We start from the raw sequence: 18,155 nt of genomic DNA, 5'->3' as shown, positions 1-18,155 counted from the left end.
CTCCTCTCATTTTCCCTCCAATTTTAGACATGTCTCTGGGTTATAGAGGAGGAAACAAAGGGACTGCTTGTGTGTCAGAAGCCCTCCAGAGGGTCTGCGTTTCAGTCCACCCTTCTCCAAAGCAGGGCAGTGTCTGGAGAGCTCTTTAGCAGTTTTCGTCTCATTAACATTTCCATGAGGGATCAAAGAATATATTAAAAAAATATCTAAGTACAATTCCTGCTATGGAACGAGAATATATAAAAAAATCTGCTCAGACGCCTTTCCCTGATCCACTGCATTATTATTGGATAATTGTCTCTTCATGAAACCAGCTTTTATTCCCACTGAACCCCACGAAAGTCTCCACAGACCCGTCCCACCAAGCCCCCGCTCCCCCGTACTTTTTCCACAGTCGGGGCCGGGTTGCTCTATGTTCCTCCCAAACAGAACCCGATTATTCCCCGGCAGTAAGTCACCAGGAGCAGGAATTGCTTTAATTTTGTCCCTTTGAGCAGCTGCTCGGGGTGGGCTGGGAGATGGCTGCGGCCACGGAGCTGGGATGAATACTAAAGAAGCACTGAGGCATCGCATCCCGCGCGGGGGGTGACGGGGTAGGGTTTTCTCCTTGGAGGAAGCAAATCAGTGAGCTTTACGTGTCCAAAATGAGCCTTTTTCTTCCCCCTCCTTGGATATTTGCATGCCCAAACCCTGCCACCATGAGAGCCGCAACGCACCTGAGCATCTTGTAACAGCTTCACCGTCGGTGCTGGAAGCGGGGAACCGTGCCCACCGCCCCGGCCCCCATGGCTGCAATTCTTCCCCTTCTCATTAGAAATGCCCAGCAACATCCCACAGACAAAGCCACTGCAAACAAAGTGCGGGGAGAAGGGGGGAAGGGGAGAGAAGAGGATTATTTTTTTTTCTTCTTCTTTTTTTTTTTATTTTAAAAGAAAGGAGTGCGGAGGAATTCTTCATTCACTGATCTGTAGAATACATTAATATCCCAAAGTGTTGGCACAGCCTCCAATGCTCAGGGGACCAACAATGCAAGCAATGACTCCGAGTCTGGGATCTTCAAATAAACCACCCCTGCTGTCATGGCCACCGGGAAAGAGAATAACAGCAATATTAGCTGACCTTCATTTTGTTGTTTCTCCAGACCTGACTGCTAGACCTCTGTTTGCCTGTTACTAGGATTTCTTGGCTGAAAAATGTGAGCATTTCCTAGACGATACAAGAGGCAGTTTATTAGGTAAATAAACCAGGCCCTAAGCAGTTGCTTCTGCTTGATAATGAGGAGGGAAGGAAAGGAACAGACCTCCCCGCACCACCTAAAATAACCTCAACCAAGGCTCTATAACTACCACTGCACACATATTTTTCAACAGACAGTTAATGAACAAGAGAAGGTCATTTTAGCCTAGCCAACTTGTGAGCAAAACCATTTGCTCAGAAAACTATAGGCCATAAAAATCACAGCAGGCACTGTCTGTATCATATAAAACTGTCCATCTATGGAAGTAGAAAGAAGTTTAAAATAAGCGTATTCTTTCAGGCTTCTGACAAAAGAAAGCATCAAGGGGAAAGTGTTTATAGAGGAGTCTTGCAAGGAGGGCTAGGAAGGAGAGCACATGGGACACCTCGCATGGCTCCCTTCTTAGCTGATCTCCAGGAACCAGAGTGATAAACATAATTAAATTATCAGGCAGACGACGACCCAGGGACAACAATTAAGGGCAATTTGCAAGCCTACAGCACCTCCTGCAAAAGGCTACTGCAGCAAATTAGAGGCAAGTTGTACAACATTTCCCAACCCATCTCACAGATAAATGTAATAACCAGACTGTTTTAGAAAGCATGGCTTGGAAAATGAAGTTTCCACTGAAACAGAGCTAGTGGCACTGTTTTCCTTGCCAAAAAGGCAATCTTCTGGTGCGGTTTTTTTATATACACAAGATAAGTATTACACAGTAGCTACTGTGTGTTACAGTTCAAGCCGGGATGTGGTACAAGACAATCATAATGCATCAAAAGCCACACGAGGCACCACCTCACACCTGCAACTCATCTGCAAGTCCCAGTACTCACTAGAATTTCACAACAAAGTCACTAGCACAAGCTGATCATCCTGCAGCAGAAACAAACCCCTTCCTTCCTTCCACCCCAAAGCGAAAAAATCATTTCTGAAGCAGACAGGTTGTACATTGAAACAGTGAATCCCACTTTGCTGCTGCAGATCTGTGCACAGGAAAGCGTTCCTGCCACCAACGTCCAACTTGGTTTGCAGACAAGCATGGTGCTCTAGTGACACATCTTTGCTTTCACTGCAAAGGTTTAGGAGTCACTGCAAACCCTAGATCCAACACCGGTACAGCAGCATCGACGTGAGCCCTGTGCATTTCGCCTCCGTGTGACATCCAGCAGCATGACGCTGAGCAAAGGATGCAAAACCTACCTGAAGCCTTGGGCAAGCAGACAGCTAGCCCATGCTAAAGCTACCTTAAAGGCTACATTCACCAGGGCTGCACTCACACCTTCAAGCTGCATCAGAGCAATGCTGCAGTCATGCGCCGTAATCTGCAAAAACTACATTTAAATACAGTGTTAAAACTGGGGCTGGTTTATTAAGCTCATGACTTAAAACCCCACTTCACATGGTTGTGAGTTTGGAGAAGCAAACGAGGCTGTGATTGCAGTTCCACCAAAAGGAGGGTGGTGACGCACCTTCCGGAGGCAGCACGCGCTCTTGGACCAGCTCATGGCAGCAAGTCCAAGCCAACTCACCGTTGCCAAACATGAAACTGCCCTTCCCGTAGCTGTACAATCTTTTATGAGCTTAAGTCAGTTAAGAAGCTTTTCCCCTGGAGTCCTAGCAGGAGGTTAGGTGGCTACGGGTGCCCCTTCAGGCTGCACCTCGCCCTCTGCTAGGAGGTAGGTATCAAAGGGGATGGTCCCATTTAACCCACCGCCCTCCTCTGTGCCGGGTTTGGCAATCCCGCAGCAATAGCACAAGTTGCTCCTGCGGACCGACCCAGTGGAAACCTCTGTCTGCTCTGCAGCTCGCCCCGGGGACAGAAGCGTGAGGTCCCACTCGGGGCAGGCAGGAGAACAGTGCCTGCCAGCAACCGCTGCTGCACCCCACTGTGCGAAACAGCACCCTGCAGCACCCTCCACCAGCACCCGCACGCCAGCCCAAACCTGGCTCCTCGCCGGTGCTTCTGAAAATCTCCCTGGGGCTTTTGCCGTCCCGGCCCCGCAGCCCCCACAGGCGGCTGAGCTGCCTTCAGCAGCACCAAAGGCGGCGGTGGAGCACAAACGCTCTCCGGTTACGACTGCTCTTGCAGACGCAGCTTGTCGGCGTGACCGAACGCACGGCTCCCATACGCTTTCCCAACACGAAACCACCAAACCCAGACGTGCAACATGGTTTAATTAACACTCCTGCTGGAAGCGTAACTCCTGCCATTTGAATGCTTCAAGACGAACGCTGCATGAACGTACTTGATTTTCACCTTAAGTAAATACTTCTTTTAAAGTGACACCAGAGACTTTGGCCACCCCCCATCAGACCTGACAAGCCACCCCCTCAAGGGCAGGGGTTTCTTACTGCTCTTCCCATTTGCCCGAGGACAGTTCTCCTCCAGCCAGAGTTACCACGATTGCAGGAATCCTACTGTATTTTTGAGAAACAAGAAAGATTTGACATCACAGCCCCTGTTGATTTATATCCCAATTTCTGGGGGGATCAACATCCACTATGCATCTCAGAAAGCCCTGAAGAGACAGCATAACCACTTGGTCCCTAGCAAACTAATTTCTCCATTAACCACATCCTCCATATATTGTTGTGTCCCTCGAGCGCCCGGGGCCTGTGAAGCAGGATTCCAGATGCTGGACCCTCTCTCCGCCCGGGCGCTGTGTTTGCAGCAGTGTTGTGCTCAGGACAGCATCTTTGGTTGGGGTGGATTTAGGGTAACAAGATCAAGAGAGGCTCGAAATGGCTTGCTTGGGTCTTTGGGAGCCAAAGATTAAGGCAGAATTTCAAAGTCGTAAGAATTAATACAAACAGTTAACCCAGATAGTTTCCCCCCTAATTTAGTTTTAACGTGGCACGAAATCCCCAAGCCAGAACACCGTTGTATTTCAACTCCAGATCGGGCAGAGCAATTATTTTGTCATTGAGCATGTTAGGAAAGAAAAGGCAGAAGGAGGCGAGTTTGAGCCTCTTTGGTAATGTACAAATTAACACATTTCAGCACCATTTTCAGAAATATAAATTAATGATTTAATCCTGCAACATGTATCCTTGGAAACCAAGCTGTAAGCAGTCGCCCTTGGATATTTCACACAATTCCAATTTTTTTCAATATTCAAATACAACTAATTGCTTGCCCTTTTGGAGTGATGGACAGCTTGGGTGAGCAGGGTGCCCAGGGGCTTATTTTACCACCAGATTTGTACAATCCCATGTACAAATGTACCCGCTACATGGGTCGACAACAGCTGCTCTAAATCTCCTGATAGGTATGAAACAGCACTGATGAAGTTCAGTCTGTTTGAACAGCTGCATATGCAAATGTAATTAAGAAGATGTCTACTGCCTTTCGCTCTCCTATCCGTGCCCCCCCTCTTCTCCCTCTCCCCTTACTCTGTCTCCTAATGGGGAGGGATGCCATTTCATAGCTTCAGACTTGAACCCGTGCCTGATTTACATCTCACAACCGAGTCCCAGAAATCCCACTCTCCAGCCCCCTCTACCATCATTCGGGGTGTCCTTAAATTTAGTGCTCAGCTACTGAACAGCTGATTATTTTGCAGCCTCGATGCCCACGCATCGCCACGGCCACTTGAAAAGCAAACCCCTTGCCAGTATATCGCAGCAAAGCAATTTTCCCCCACCTCATTTTACACTGATCAGTTTGTGACTGCCCTTCATCCCTTATTTATACTATACTTGCCGTGCAGCCTTAAGTGAACCATTTCACTTGTGTGTCTATCTGCAAAAGTTATCCAGGGAGATACTCTGGGGGCCACCGCAGCCAGAAAAAGGCACGTGGGAAGAGGTGGCACAGGTGCAGAAGACCCAGACAAGCGATCACTGGATGAATCTGCCAACCCAGGGCTTGGTGGGAGGATGGAGAAGGCTGCAGTGGTTCTGGAGGATCTCGGTGCCACAGGGCAAGCTATCATTAAATGAAGCAAGCTGGTTAATGAAGCCAGGAGGACTGATGCACACAGAGCTCCAGGTCTTTCCCTTCAAACTGAACGTTATCTGGGATACGTATCCCAAAACTAGGTGGACTGAGCTGCGGCCGCCTGTCCAGCACCAGAGAGGAACCGCAGCATCCACACAACCACACCGCGGAAGGGAAGAAGTGATGTGAGCAACAACAAGCCTGTCCGATTAGCCTCAGCAGGATGGAGGCTCTAGAGCAAACTGAAGAAAGACTAATTAGAACATGAAACTAAATGGTAAACAGGGTAGAAAACAATGGGACTGTACTGAAGGGAAATCAGATCAGAGCTAATCAGGTTAGCTGATAGATAATGAATTTTCTAGACAAAGGAAGCGTGATAGATCCCATCCACGCAGACTTCAGCAAAGCATGTGATACAGTGCCATGTGGGAAATTATTAAATGAAAAAGATGGGGATTAGCAGAACTGTAAGGCCAGGAAACTGGTGACAGGCGAAGCAGCGTTGAAAGAAGGATCAGAATGGATGGAGGTCACCAGCAGAGCTCCTCAAGGAATGGTCAGGAGGCTGATCTTATTAAATATTTTTATTAATGACCTTGGCACAAAAAGTAAGTGTGCTAATGAAATTTGCTGATGACACAAAGTTGGAAAGCAGCATCAGCACAGAGGAAAGCTGGGACAGCATATAGGGGAAAAAAATGGGTAACTTTGAAGATGAACGGAGGAAGGTTGAAATTCAATGGGACGAAAGAGGAAGCCATGCACTTGGGACAAACAAGTCTTTGCTATGAGTTGGAAAGAAAATGAACTCAGGTGGAAAATGTTCAAGAGAAAGGCCCAAGCAAACAGCTCAAAACAAAACTGACTGAGGCACCAACATGCTGTAACTGAAACATTTCCAGCAGCCAGAGAAGTGCTAGAGCCGGCGGGCAAGCCATCGTGAGAAGGCTCCGGGGATGCTGTGGTCGGTTCTCCTGGTTAAAAAAAAAAGTTTAAGTAGGAAAAAGGGTAAAAAAGGGCTTATCAGAAAACAAGAGAGATTAATTTAGGAGATTAAAATGTAAAGACGCTTGTTCAGCCCCACAAAACAAAAGCTGGGAGGGAACACTGGGTGATCTCTTAGACACACGTGTTTGGGGGGGTAAAATAAAAAAAGGGAAAGAACTATTCATGACACCAGAACAAGGGTTGCACGTGGGCACCATGAAGTATCCCTGACATGTCTAGGCTGGAAATAAGTTTATGACCATTGCAGCCTTCCAATAGGAGTAATGGGGGGGAAAAAACAAGCTTGTTCTCAGAAATTTATCTTGAAGGGATCCTATGACCCAGAAGGCTCTTCCCGTCCTTTCCTGCTAAACACACACAGAGCTGACACCACCAGTAAACGCCATGCTCCTCACCTGGAAAGAAATTCATAAAGCAACTCCAAAACACCTTTTTTAAAAAAAAAAAAGTTTATGACTGCTTAGGTCCATCCTTTTTCATCAGCTAAATCCATTTCAACCTCTCAGCATGAGCGATTTTAAGCCAAATATTTAAGTCGTGAATATAGCATGTGTGAGGAGGAGGAGGGGGCACGGAGAGGCCACGAGCTGGCCGGGGGGTACAAAGGCACTGGGGGAGCGAGGAGCAGGCTGCTGGGCACACACTACCAGCAAAGGCATCATCTCAGCACCACGAGTGACTTTTTTTTTTTTCCCCCAGTGTATTTGCTGAATCATGTGAAAGCACGCTTTGGGATGTTTCGCCCACACCGTTAGTCATCCCGTGAGCTCCTCACCTGCTCCTTGGGGGCTCAGAGCTAACGAAGCAGAGGAGAAGTGTTTCATATTATGGAGAAACAAGACGCTAAGACAACAAATGAACTGGAAGTCTTCGATTAGCAAAGTGCCGAAATTACTGGACCTGTGCATTTAAAAGTTGTTCTATTAACATAATTAACGAAGCCACGTTTCTCGCTACGTCCCTAAGCTAATCTGCTCTGAGGCTTCTCTGATGTCTAATGAAACTTGAGCTCGCCCTGCCTTCCCCCCCCAACGGGGCCCTTAACTGGGTCTCTCTAATGAGGATAGGTGCCCAAGTACGTCTGTAGTAACTTCTTATCTTTGCGACCTCTATCTCCAACTAATTTCAGCTTCAATTAGCCAACAGGTTCAGAAGTCAGTGGGGCAAGGTGGGAGGAAGAGCACGGCCGCGCATGCACATCGGGGCTGCGAACCCACCGGTTCCTCCCGAAACCAGGCTCACCTCCGGCAGACCTCCGCTTCCCCCGGTTGCAGCTGACCTGCGCTCTCACGGTGAAGGAAAATGAGCTGTATGAGAGGAAGAAAACGCTTCAGGGAGCTCAGACGAGAACTACACCACAAGAGAGGATGATGCACAAGGTGGCAAGACTAGTGGAAAGCTAAAATCTGCAGCAAGATCTGTTGGACTCCTGGTATTTCCCGGCAGGCTGGCTGGCAGCAAGCGAGGGCTGTAGGAGAAGGGAACAAGGAGACAGAAAAGCCCAGATGAAATTCCACCTTCTGTTGAATCACTGACAGCTGCCCCTCGGCCACCTCGCTGGGCTGCTCTGGTCCTGGGAGGATGGAAGTGCCGATGCATTTAAGACACCGGCGATCAGCGAAGACGGCAGCGACGAGCCCAGTTCAACCAACAGATTCATCGTTCTTCTGCTAAAGTTTCTTTTCAAAGCTTTCTCGCAGGGGTAACAGCTCAGAACAAACTTTTCAACATGTAATTAGTTAAAATGGAAGAAACTGAAGGAGGGGAAAAAAATAATAAAAAAAAAATCAGGAAAATAAGTTGCCAGGCCAAGAAAACTCATCCCGTAGAAGCACGGACAGGTGACTCAGAGCCAGTGCAGTTGTCGGAGCAGCACTGGGGAGGAATATCGGTGTAACTTCTCCGAGAGTCGGACTGCAGGAAAGGTTGATATCATGGCACACTACACCAGCTTCTCCACCCCACTGAGAAAAAAAATAAATGGATGGGGACTTGCTCATCTAAACACACAGCGTACGTCAGAGGAACAAACCTGAGTAACTGCCATCTATAATTTATAAAACAAATTAAATCCATGGCAAAAATAACCATAACTTAGAACAGAGCGATCGTAGAATCTGGCAGAGAAAGGCCCCAGCCTGCATGAATCATTATTTTCTAGAGGAAACCTTATATAATGCAAGCTACTCTGTTTTAAAACAAATTAAACCTTCCGAAAACTCCAATTAATAGGTTTGGCAAAGCTCTGTCTTTAATTCAGGTATTTTGGCAATTTGCTAAGATAAAAAAAAACCTACCTGGTACCGACTAACTTTACGGTAGTCTACACCCTGCTTTCGGCATCTCCCAAAACCTCCATCAGAAGGCAAAGGGGAGATGAGAGCATCTACCTGGGGCCGGAGGAAGGCGATTAGATTGCAATGCCATCTTGTGGAATAGGAGAAAACGAAAGACAGAAAAAAAAATTGCTCAGCCGCCACTCTGCAATTGTATGTTATTTTACAGGACACAGACATTGGCCCAGCAGGGTATATTCGGTGGTTACTTCTCATTTTCCTCGTTTATCTGAAAAGTTAGATGGAGGCACGCAGTGGTAACTGCAGAGACATGGTCTGCTTCCCTCACGCTGCTTGGAAGGGGATGGACACGCCTGTCAGAAATAAAAGTTTGCTCTTTCTTGCTTGTTTTTAGCCTTCACAACGACAAAGTCACAATCTTCTGTGCTGCTGCCCCAGGAAATCAGCCTTTCTCCTCGGCTCCAGGAGAGCCACCAAAAAGAGTGCCTTGGGTAGGATCAGGAGTAGGACCACACCAATCCCCCAGATCCCCCTCCCAATCCATGGTATAGTTTAGTAGGACCTGAAGAACACTTCTGACGCCGTGAATCACACAGCTCGCCTGCAATCGCCTCGGCATACGTCGTATCTGATACTTAGGCTCCCAGCTGCGTCCTGTGTTACTAAAATCCCTGTACGTCATTCTTATCACAAACAAAGCCTGGTTTAACCATCCTCTCTGCAAGGAGCTGCCTGCTTATAAGTTAAGGATGGGGGAAAGCTACCAAAAAGCACCATCCAGGTAAGGCAGGATGTAGCTGTGGACGATGACAGACCTTCTCCTCTCCATGGTGAGGCCAACTGCAACCCACAGCCAGGGAGAAGGAACCACGGATTCTTTGCAGACTCCTGACTAATACTAAATGCCTGAGCCTGATGATGAACAGAAATAAAACCAACCCAGACAGGTGCATATTGCGCTGAGCGGCCGTGTTTTGGGGCCCCCACAAAACCTGCACCCACTTATTTGAAATGGGCTGTACCCCCAGCCCTCGGAGACCTGACGCGGTGGGACAGCCTGTGCTCGAGCTGCCGAAGCCTGGGGACTGCAAGCAGAGGGGAAGGTTTGGCGCTGGCAGGCTGTTCTCAGGACGGGTGCCAAGGACACCAAGGGATGAGCTGATGCTGGAGCCCACTCGGGTCAAGAGAGGATTAAAAACCACACAGGAGCTGCGCAGTGAACCCAAACAGCAGAACTGCTGAGAGTTTGACAGCAACGCAGCAGCACTCTTTTCAGGGCACACATTTTCCTTTAAATATTTTTTTTTTCCAAAATCGGAAATTTTGAAAATCTTTGGAAAATGTGGAAATTTTTTCCAACTGGAATGGATGGGGTCGCAGTTAGGCTATCTCTACCCAGGAAAACCAAAATCACTGAAGGAATCAGTCATTAAGGTACTGTGGCATTTGCCATATCATCAGGTTGTTCGGGGCAAATTTGTTTTCCCTCCCCAGAATCTCAACCTTAGTTATACTTTCATTTCTTTGCTTATTTTTAAATGCAGTTCTTAAGAGGACATTCTGAGGGTTAAAATTCCTAATTAAAAAGTTAGCGAGAAATGGTTACTGAGTGTTACTCTGCACAAAAAAACCCAACCCTAAAGGTATGGAATCTGGGAGAGAGCGGGGACAAACAAACCCAAGAGAACCAGTGGTAAAACTGAAAAGTCAGGATTGTGCACACAGGCATTCCTGTAGCAAATTTGGTAAAGGCAGCCTAACATTTGATTAATGATTTGTGTGTACATTTTCGTGAAAGCTCAGTGCAAGTTTCTGAAATCTAAGCAATACGTATGTCCTAACAACCCTCCCAAACGCCCTGCATACGCTGAAAAGAAAGAAAACAATGCCAAGCAGCGTGCAAACATTTGCCTGCAGATGACTGATGATTTTCAACAATAATTTCATAAACGCAGCAGACTTAAGCATATCCCATGGTTATTCTTCTGCTGCAGTCCCTGGGAGTTCCCACTGACACCAGCGTGGGGCTGCCCGGGGCCACCAAGGGAGACGGGCTCCAAGCGGGGCAGCCTCCATTGGGCAGAAGCAAGGGGTGGGATTGTCAACAGCTCTTGAGTCAGCAAGAGAAATGGCATCGCAAATAAGCTGCAAACGAAACAACCCACCCGAAACAACCTGAAGGTTTCTGCCAGGACTGAGCACGGCCAGAGGTGCGGACGCCGCTCTCTGCAACGCTTCTGCCCCCAGCGATGCCTGCGCCGAGCAGGTAGCGCCGAGGTACGGAGGGCCGCAGCATAAATCACGCCGGTCACTGGAAACAACCGCCAAAGCTTGAAACGATGTTTGCATGAGAAGACGTTGAAATATTGATTAAAGTTGGATTTCATCAGCAATACTTTGATTTTATTATTATACTGGCTGCTAACAAAGACACACCCATTAATGCGTTACATTCCTGCTCGTAAAAGGGTGATTATTCCACTGTTCATGCCAGGCTGCTCTGCTTGTATCCACAGCCAGTGGCTCCAGTACAGACACTCATCAGAAAAATAAAAAGACATTATGATTTCAAAAACGAGGCAAAAAACACGGAAACAGGCACATGCTGGAATATTGCAGAGACTGGGTCCAAGCAAACACCTCCATCCCGGGGAAGGAAGGGGTGGGCAAGGGAGAAGACTGAGCATTTCACCCCGGTTTAAATCCAAAGTAGCAGCGCAGAAACCAAGGAGTTACTAAAGACTTTATCAATTTAAATGAAATGTTGGGGGGGGGGGAAGCATTTTGAAAAAATTACCTAGCAGGTGCCAGTTTTCCCGCTGCTTGGCTTTGTTCAAGGAATAATTGTACGTACGCGGAGGGTTTTTCTGATCTTAATATGCTAGTTAATTTTCAGCGCCAGGGATAAGGGTGGAAAAGGGATGGGAAGAATGCCATTAAAGGCTGTGTCTTCCAGCATTATTGTTCCAAAACTCGTGCTTAGGCAGAGTAGAACAGCTATCTGAGGCAATGCCGTGTTTACGTATGCCCAAATTGTTATGCAAACACATGAAGACCTATTGGAGCAGAGGGAACAGGCACCGAGAGGCAGCACTTCTCACCACCCCTTGCAGAAAAATGTTTTTCAATGTGGAAAGGGTGAGAGAGGTCACCCCCAAGGAATCCAGCCCTGGATCCTCCCAGCCTTCGCCTCTCCCATCCTCCTCCTCCTCCTCTCAAATTCCCCAGCGAAGCCAGCATGGGCTTCCGAGTTAAAGAGACAGGCTCATTATCCAGCAACGTTGTCTGGGGGCTGCATTTGCATGAGAAGCCTAAAAAGGGGGAGAAACACCTAAGGAGGGAGAAGCTGTCCTGTATGAAACGGGATTCACTGCCTGCCCTGTGCAGGCATTTCGCGTCATGCTTCCCTGTACTCGTGGGGAAAATGAAACCACAGAAATTAAGGGGAGACTCCAAAGGCACACAGGGGTACTCGGCGTCATTCAAGTGCAATTATTTTTAGATTAAATCCATCTTGCATCAACACTAAAGATCTAAAATAAAAAAGTCAGTCATGAACTCTGCAGTTACACCTTTAATTCTATCTGTAGTTGGTATGAGAGAAATCGGAGACAAACACCTCTGATAAGCCAACTTTAACCTCCAGAAGAGGTCACAGATTTTCATCAACCTATATCAACCAAGCTTTCAAAAAGTTATCACTGATGAAGAACCAAATAAATCCCTGAAATATATCGCCAGTGCTTGAAAAAACGTCTCATTGCCAGTCTGAGCTCGGTCGCTTTTGCTGCTAGATCATCACTCTACAGAATAAAAGCTCCCGACCAGCCAGAAACCTTTTCTCCACCCAGATGTGTGACCAAGTCAGCTCTCAACTTTCTCTATACTAAACTACATAAGCCAAATTTCATTAACTTCTGGCTATAAGTCAAATTTCTACAGAGCAGAAATTATTCTTGTTAGCATTTTGAGTCCTCTAGAGTGCCAAAAGCGAACCACAGACGCCAAACGTGCAGATGCTATTTCCAGAAGTGTCTCACTACCACCACCTCCCCATGGACATCCTCCCCCAGTCACTCCTCGGTGTCACTGGTCCCCCAAGATACAGACGTTTTCTGCCATCACCCACAGCATCCTCCCACAGTCGTTGCTATCAAACCCCCAGCTCTTCATCCTATAGAGGAAACCTGCATTCACTCCCTTGAGATGTGTTAACCTCGCTTTAGCTATATGGACAGGGAGTCCAACTGAGCTTTACCAGCTTGCACGTAGCTTGAAGAGTCACCAGCAAGGATTTTGCGTCTGGCAGACTGTGAATGCCACTTGGTTGACAACACATTCCTGCAGGACACCACCAGAAACGTCCCTGCGGCATCACTCCCCGCTGTGACCGGCTTGTGAGAGCTGGTAGCTAGCAAGTTTTTTAAACCTAATTAACACATACCGCACTCCTTTCATACAGTTCTACAATTTCCAATCAGAATATTGTGCAATGCTGGAGTCAAATGGCTTAAGGAAGTTAATTGTACAAACACGCAGCAAGCGCAGTGAGTCAAACCTGCAACAGCAGTGGAAGACACATTTGAGTTTGGAGAGGTGGTTTTTCAAATTTTTAAAAGCAGCTCTCCTTGAGGGAAGCACATTGCACAGAGCCTCTGAGCGCTAGACTGGTTTCTCATCATTTAATAACAGGGCAGGATTTGTGCTCAAGCCATTTCCTACCGCAGGACGTTGATTTCTTGTCCACCATCTTTACGTGCCGCGTCTGGTTGCGAAGCTTGTCGTCTGTGTTTTCAACCAGGTTAGCGAGGTCGTCGATGATCTCTGGGGAAAGAGAAACACGAGCATTAATCTCCGAGCCCCACAGCATCGCTGCTCACAAGCATGCTCCTGCTGGAAGCTCCCAAATGGAAACCAGCTGCATCCTTCTGCCTTCCAGTATGACAGACCAGTGCTCCGCATGCACTGAAAGGTCCAAATCCTGGGAAATACTACACAAGAGACTTTGACTTCGGATTCAGTGCACTCCTCCACTGCAAGAGCGGAGGAAAAAAATACAGCCTGAAACAGCAGGATCTGTCTAGGTAGCCACGGAGTACAAGATGATAGCAGCCACAAAACACTAGCCAAAGTAAGCGCATATGCTATAGGAAATCTGAAATTTCAGTCCCTGGAACAGAGCATCTCAACCCTTGGCCACTCCATAGTCATTAAAACACATTCAGAATCACTGTCTTCATAAATGCTTTTGAGAGCATTCGGCACAGTCCCAACCAAGCGACCACGGAGGATACAGTCAAAGTCCCGCCTTGGTTCAATGACTGAGATGTACGGATGGCAGTTCTGCTTGCAGCCCAAAGACCCTCTGGGAAAAGGGAAGTGAGCAAAATTTCTTCTACATCTATTTTTAATAGAGGGGAAAGGGAAATTTCAAGCCAACCCACCCTCAACCTCATGCTACCAATGACTTAAATTTTGTCAGGGAAATCGGACCAGGTACAAGGCTTACACCGAGAGTGGTTGTTGGGTTGGGGTTTTTTAACACTGACCATTAAAAGCCACATTCAGGCACCAAATTTCCTTCTTGCCGACTGTTACGCTCTGATTTTCTCGAAATACACAGCCAGTGCTTCTTGCTGGGTGTATGAATACATCGCGTTTGAGTTGCTTTCTACTCTGCAGGTAGGAATGGCTTTTTTTGTGCATGATAAATCAGGAGGAGGACAAGAGCCAAAACCTGAATGCCATTGCAGAGCATCTTGCTCTGGTTACACTTCCAGCACTTTCTCCACTATTGATCACTGTCTTAATAAATCTAGTCAGCCTTTTGAGACCAGGTCGGGGACAGCAGCCGTGCCAGCTGGTGGGTGCCGCGCTCTCAAGTCGTTTGTACCCAGGCAGATCCTAGCACTGCACCTCTCCGCTGCAGCGCTGCTGGAACGGCCAGGTTTAACGGACCGCAAGCGAAAGAAAAAGTTAGAACGCATAGTGTTCAGTTAGCAAGATATACTAATATTCTGTTCATTTTTATGCATCGTAACCTTGTATGCATGCTGGCTGAGGGTTAAGGAAAACAAGTCCCATCAACAGGACAGGGCCCTTATTAATTAGCCTTTATTGTTCTGACTGTATTCCTTCAAACAAGAGATTTCCCAAATATCTCTACTAGGAAAAGGGATGATGCTAAAGAGGGCATTCCTTGTACTTCCAAAACTTCCCTGTGACACTTGTGCTTGCAAGGGTAGTGCCAGTATGTGACATTAGTTCTTGCAGCTTCTCAAGAACACCCGTACACCTCTGTTGGCCATCGCTTTTATACCAGTGCTTGAAAGGGAATGGTTTCCTCTGCAATTCACCTTCCTGCAGCACAAGATGTTAGCTATGCAGGGTGCTTATGTCCTCAAATTTTACCAAGTAGCAGGCTCTAGACACAGAGATAAAACCAGTTTGATTGTACATACAGATAACAGAAAACAAATATAAAATAATCAAAGTTCTGAAGACACAAAGGAAATTTTCAAAGGCATATGTAGCACGGAGGTTTTACTCTCCCATAGAGTTGGGAGATTTAAGCATCATCCTTCTAATGCATGCTTTTTAAGTCTGCTCCGCAAGCACTCCATCATCTCCAGCAGATCCCTATGTAAAATAACAGCATCTAAAAAATCTTGTACTTTGAAAATATCTATCTTTCTTAAAACATGAGCTCCTGATTCATGTCCCTCAGCCTAAACCATCTAAGTATTCACATGAAGGGAGGGCAGAGGGCAAACATCAACTGCTTCTGTGTGTGCAGCCTCAGCTTTATCCTATAGATCTAAACCATTCACCACTCCTGTGGTTAAGCAACATCACCCCACCAATACTGCTCTATTCCAGACACAAACTCTCCATATTTGTGAAGTTGTTTTAAATACTCAAGATTTTATTGTTCATCCTACACTAAAATGCATTTTCCCAAGTGATAGCAGGTACTTTATTTGAACTGCAAGATTTATTCAATTCATAGTTCAGATATTAATTCTCCTCCCCCTCCCACCCAACTTTCCCAGGTCCAGCATCTGCAAAGCCAACAACATTTTGGGGAAACTTTATCTGTCTTGCGTGATTCAGCACACAGGAAAACCCATACAATGCTGCCTGCAAAGGCAGGCTTTCTCATGTTTGCCTCTAAATGAAAAAAAAAAAGTGCCGAAAGTTCCCATCGTTGTCAAGGACAAAGTGATAAGCATGCTTGGGAAATAAGAGACTTTCCTTTGCCAACACTGACCAGACCCTCCTTGAAAAACATCCTGGTGAACAAGCTGTAGCTAAATGAGAACAAATGCGAGCAGGAAAATTTTCTGTCATCATTTCAAAGCCCAAGGCATTGCAATTGGGATTATATCTAGAGCCTCTCCTTTCCCATCCCCCTGCGCGAGCCATTCCCCCGTCAGACCAACCAGCAGGAGCCGTTTCTGAACCAGAGAACTGGACCGTACAGCTTGGGAGAAGCGTTTCTCCAAATCTACGTGTCTTTTGATACGGTCCGGTTTCAGGGGAGCGGGCCAAGCACGTAGCCCAAAGCTCAACAAGCAGCCAGTCCTTTGATGCAATGTGCAGTTAAGACCCGGAGAAGTGTTGGGGTGTGCATGGCACAACCACGAGGTCTGAGTAGGGTCTTCCCCTGCTGTGCTGGGGCTGGAGTGGGGAGAAAGCACAGGGAGGCTCTTACCCCACCACCAGTTGAATCAGAAGCCTGGACCAGCAGGTTCCCCAGGCCAGGGTGCCCTTGCAACCACCAACAGCCTGCAGAGGAGCATCCACCCCTCTCCACCCCCACCAACACCTTGCACAGAAACATCCATCCACCCCTCTACACCCACCAACACCCTGCACAGAAACGTCCACCCCCCTACCCCCATCACCACGCTGTTGTGGTGACACTCAGGTTCAGAGCAGCTCTCGACCTTCATGTAAATTAAAGAATTTCTCTAAAGCAAAGGAAACACAGTGGAAATACATGCTGTATAAGGCAGAGTTGAAAACTATTAATGAATTTCTAAGGTAGGCAGAGCTGCCGCCAGAGAAAACTAACCCCACAGCTAAGAAAGTCTTCAGAGCACTGACAATCCTACATTAGCTCTCAGTAGGCTCCTGAGGACGACCTCTTCTGACAGATGACCCACCTGCAACCCCTTTTGCCCTTCAAGCTGGAAATTACATTCAGGATGAAAATTTTTCTATCACCTGCCTTTTACCTGACTATGCAAGGAGCAAGTTAAAAAAAAGATAGAGAGAAATCTGAAACAGGGGAAGGAGCGAGGTTCCCCCGTTGCGAGGGAGCAGAAGGGAAAAGCAGGCTGATTGCTGAAGGGCTGCCAGTGACCTTACAAAGGACGTTTCTGTAACACTGCACTGCAAACCACATTTAAACACAAATTTAGCCAAGGTCTTCTTTCAGTGAAGCAGGGTCTTGAAGCAGAAGATAAAACCTACCGCACAACCCTAGTATTAAAATCTGAGTAATTTAAGCCCACCTGATGTGGGAGAAGTTTGAAGGTGGCTCATCCGCCGGAGATGAGCTCAGACAGGACCTGTTATATCAGCAGGGACTTCTGCTTGAAAACCGGTGTCGCAGCCTTGCTCGTCCCTGCGCGCGTGTCCCTTTGCTAGGGTCCCAGCCATCAGCCAGGCAGGTACGTTGGCTTTTGAGCTCACCAGCAGACAACGCAGCCAAACACGCCAAGCATGAGGGCAGCAGGTTTCTGTAAGAAGGCAGAGGCTGGTGCGTGGGCATTACCATTTCTCACCTCATTCCTGTGAGGCTGCAGCAGGGAAATGCAAACCCACCTCTACAAATCTGGTTACTTTTCCTGGTGACCAAACCTACAAAATTTGGGCTGGAGCCCTCAAAAGGGCAGGATTTCTTCAGAAGCCTGGTACATATCACACGGCAAAAACCGCAGTGGGCTTTACAGATTTGAGATCAATACCTTAAACCAGAACAAAAGTCACGGAAGGTCTCCATTTTGTGGACACCAGCCCGTCTGCAGTCCTGCCCTTGCTCCTCCGGCTACGGGACCTGCGATGGAGAGGGCGTGAGCAGCCCTTTGGGGAATCGGGATGAATTCCACGCAGGGGATTTACAAGAAAAGAAAATGCACAATTAGGAAACAGCAAAGCAAGCAGATGACAGAAAAAAAAAAAAAGTAGGTTGATATATTCTGAAATATGTGATGAGTTTTTTCCCTTTTTAGAAAAAACCCACAGCAGCAGTTTTTGATCTCGGGCAACGTGTTTCAGGGCAATGCAGAGCAGCCAGGCTGAGCGCAGGTCCAGGCTGGAAAAGGTGGGAGAAGCATCCCTGTGGAAGAGGTGGGAGAGGCTGGAAACAGCAGCCGTACGGTCAGTCAGCCCTCTCCAGTTCCAACATTAACTCCACCTCCTGCTCCTGGGGAGGAGAGAGGTGTTTACTGGGGAAAGCATGAGCAACGTGAGGAAAGGTTCCTTCTGTTTATTTTTTTAAAAAAACAAACACCAAATAAATTTTGGGTTTGTTTAATATTTTGCATTAAACTTAAAACATATTTTTGCCCATAAAAACAAATACAAAAATCATTTAATCAGATCTGAACTTGTCGCTGCATCAGCTATCACAGCCAGAAAATGAAAGCTTCTAAGCTGCCAC

The 18,155-nt window shown here is 47.2% G+C and overlaps 1 protein-coding gene across 3 annotated transcripts in view; it reads right to left on the bottom strand.

Annotated features, from left to right (window-relative positions):
• Positions 1–18,155, bottom strand: part of STX8 (syntaxin 8) — a 107,059-nt gene that overhangs the window by 26,272 nt on the left and 62,632 nt on the right. For all 3 annotated transcript variants that reach the window (XM_076353601.1, XM_076353599.1, XM_076353600.1), the window contains exon 7: positions 13,208–13,309. In XM_076353601.1, the coding sequence (XP_076209716.1) occupies positions 13,208–13,309 (102 nt within the window). The remainder of the gene's footprint in view (positions 1–13,207; positions 13,310–18,155) is intronic.

This window comes from Aptenodytes patagonicus, chromosome 16, assembly GCF_965638725.1.
Source record: "Aptenodytes patagonicus chromosome 16, bAptPat1.pri.cur, whole genome shotgun sequence".
NCBI classification, from domain to species: domain Eukaryota; kingdom Metazoa; phylum Chordata; class Aves; order Sphenisciformes; family Spheniscidae; genus Aptenodytes; species Aptenodytes patagonicus.
This window is presented reverse-complemented; position numbering and strand designations above follow the sequence as displayed.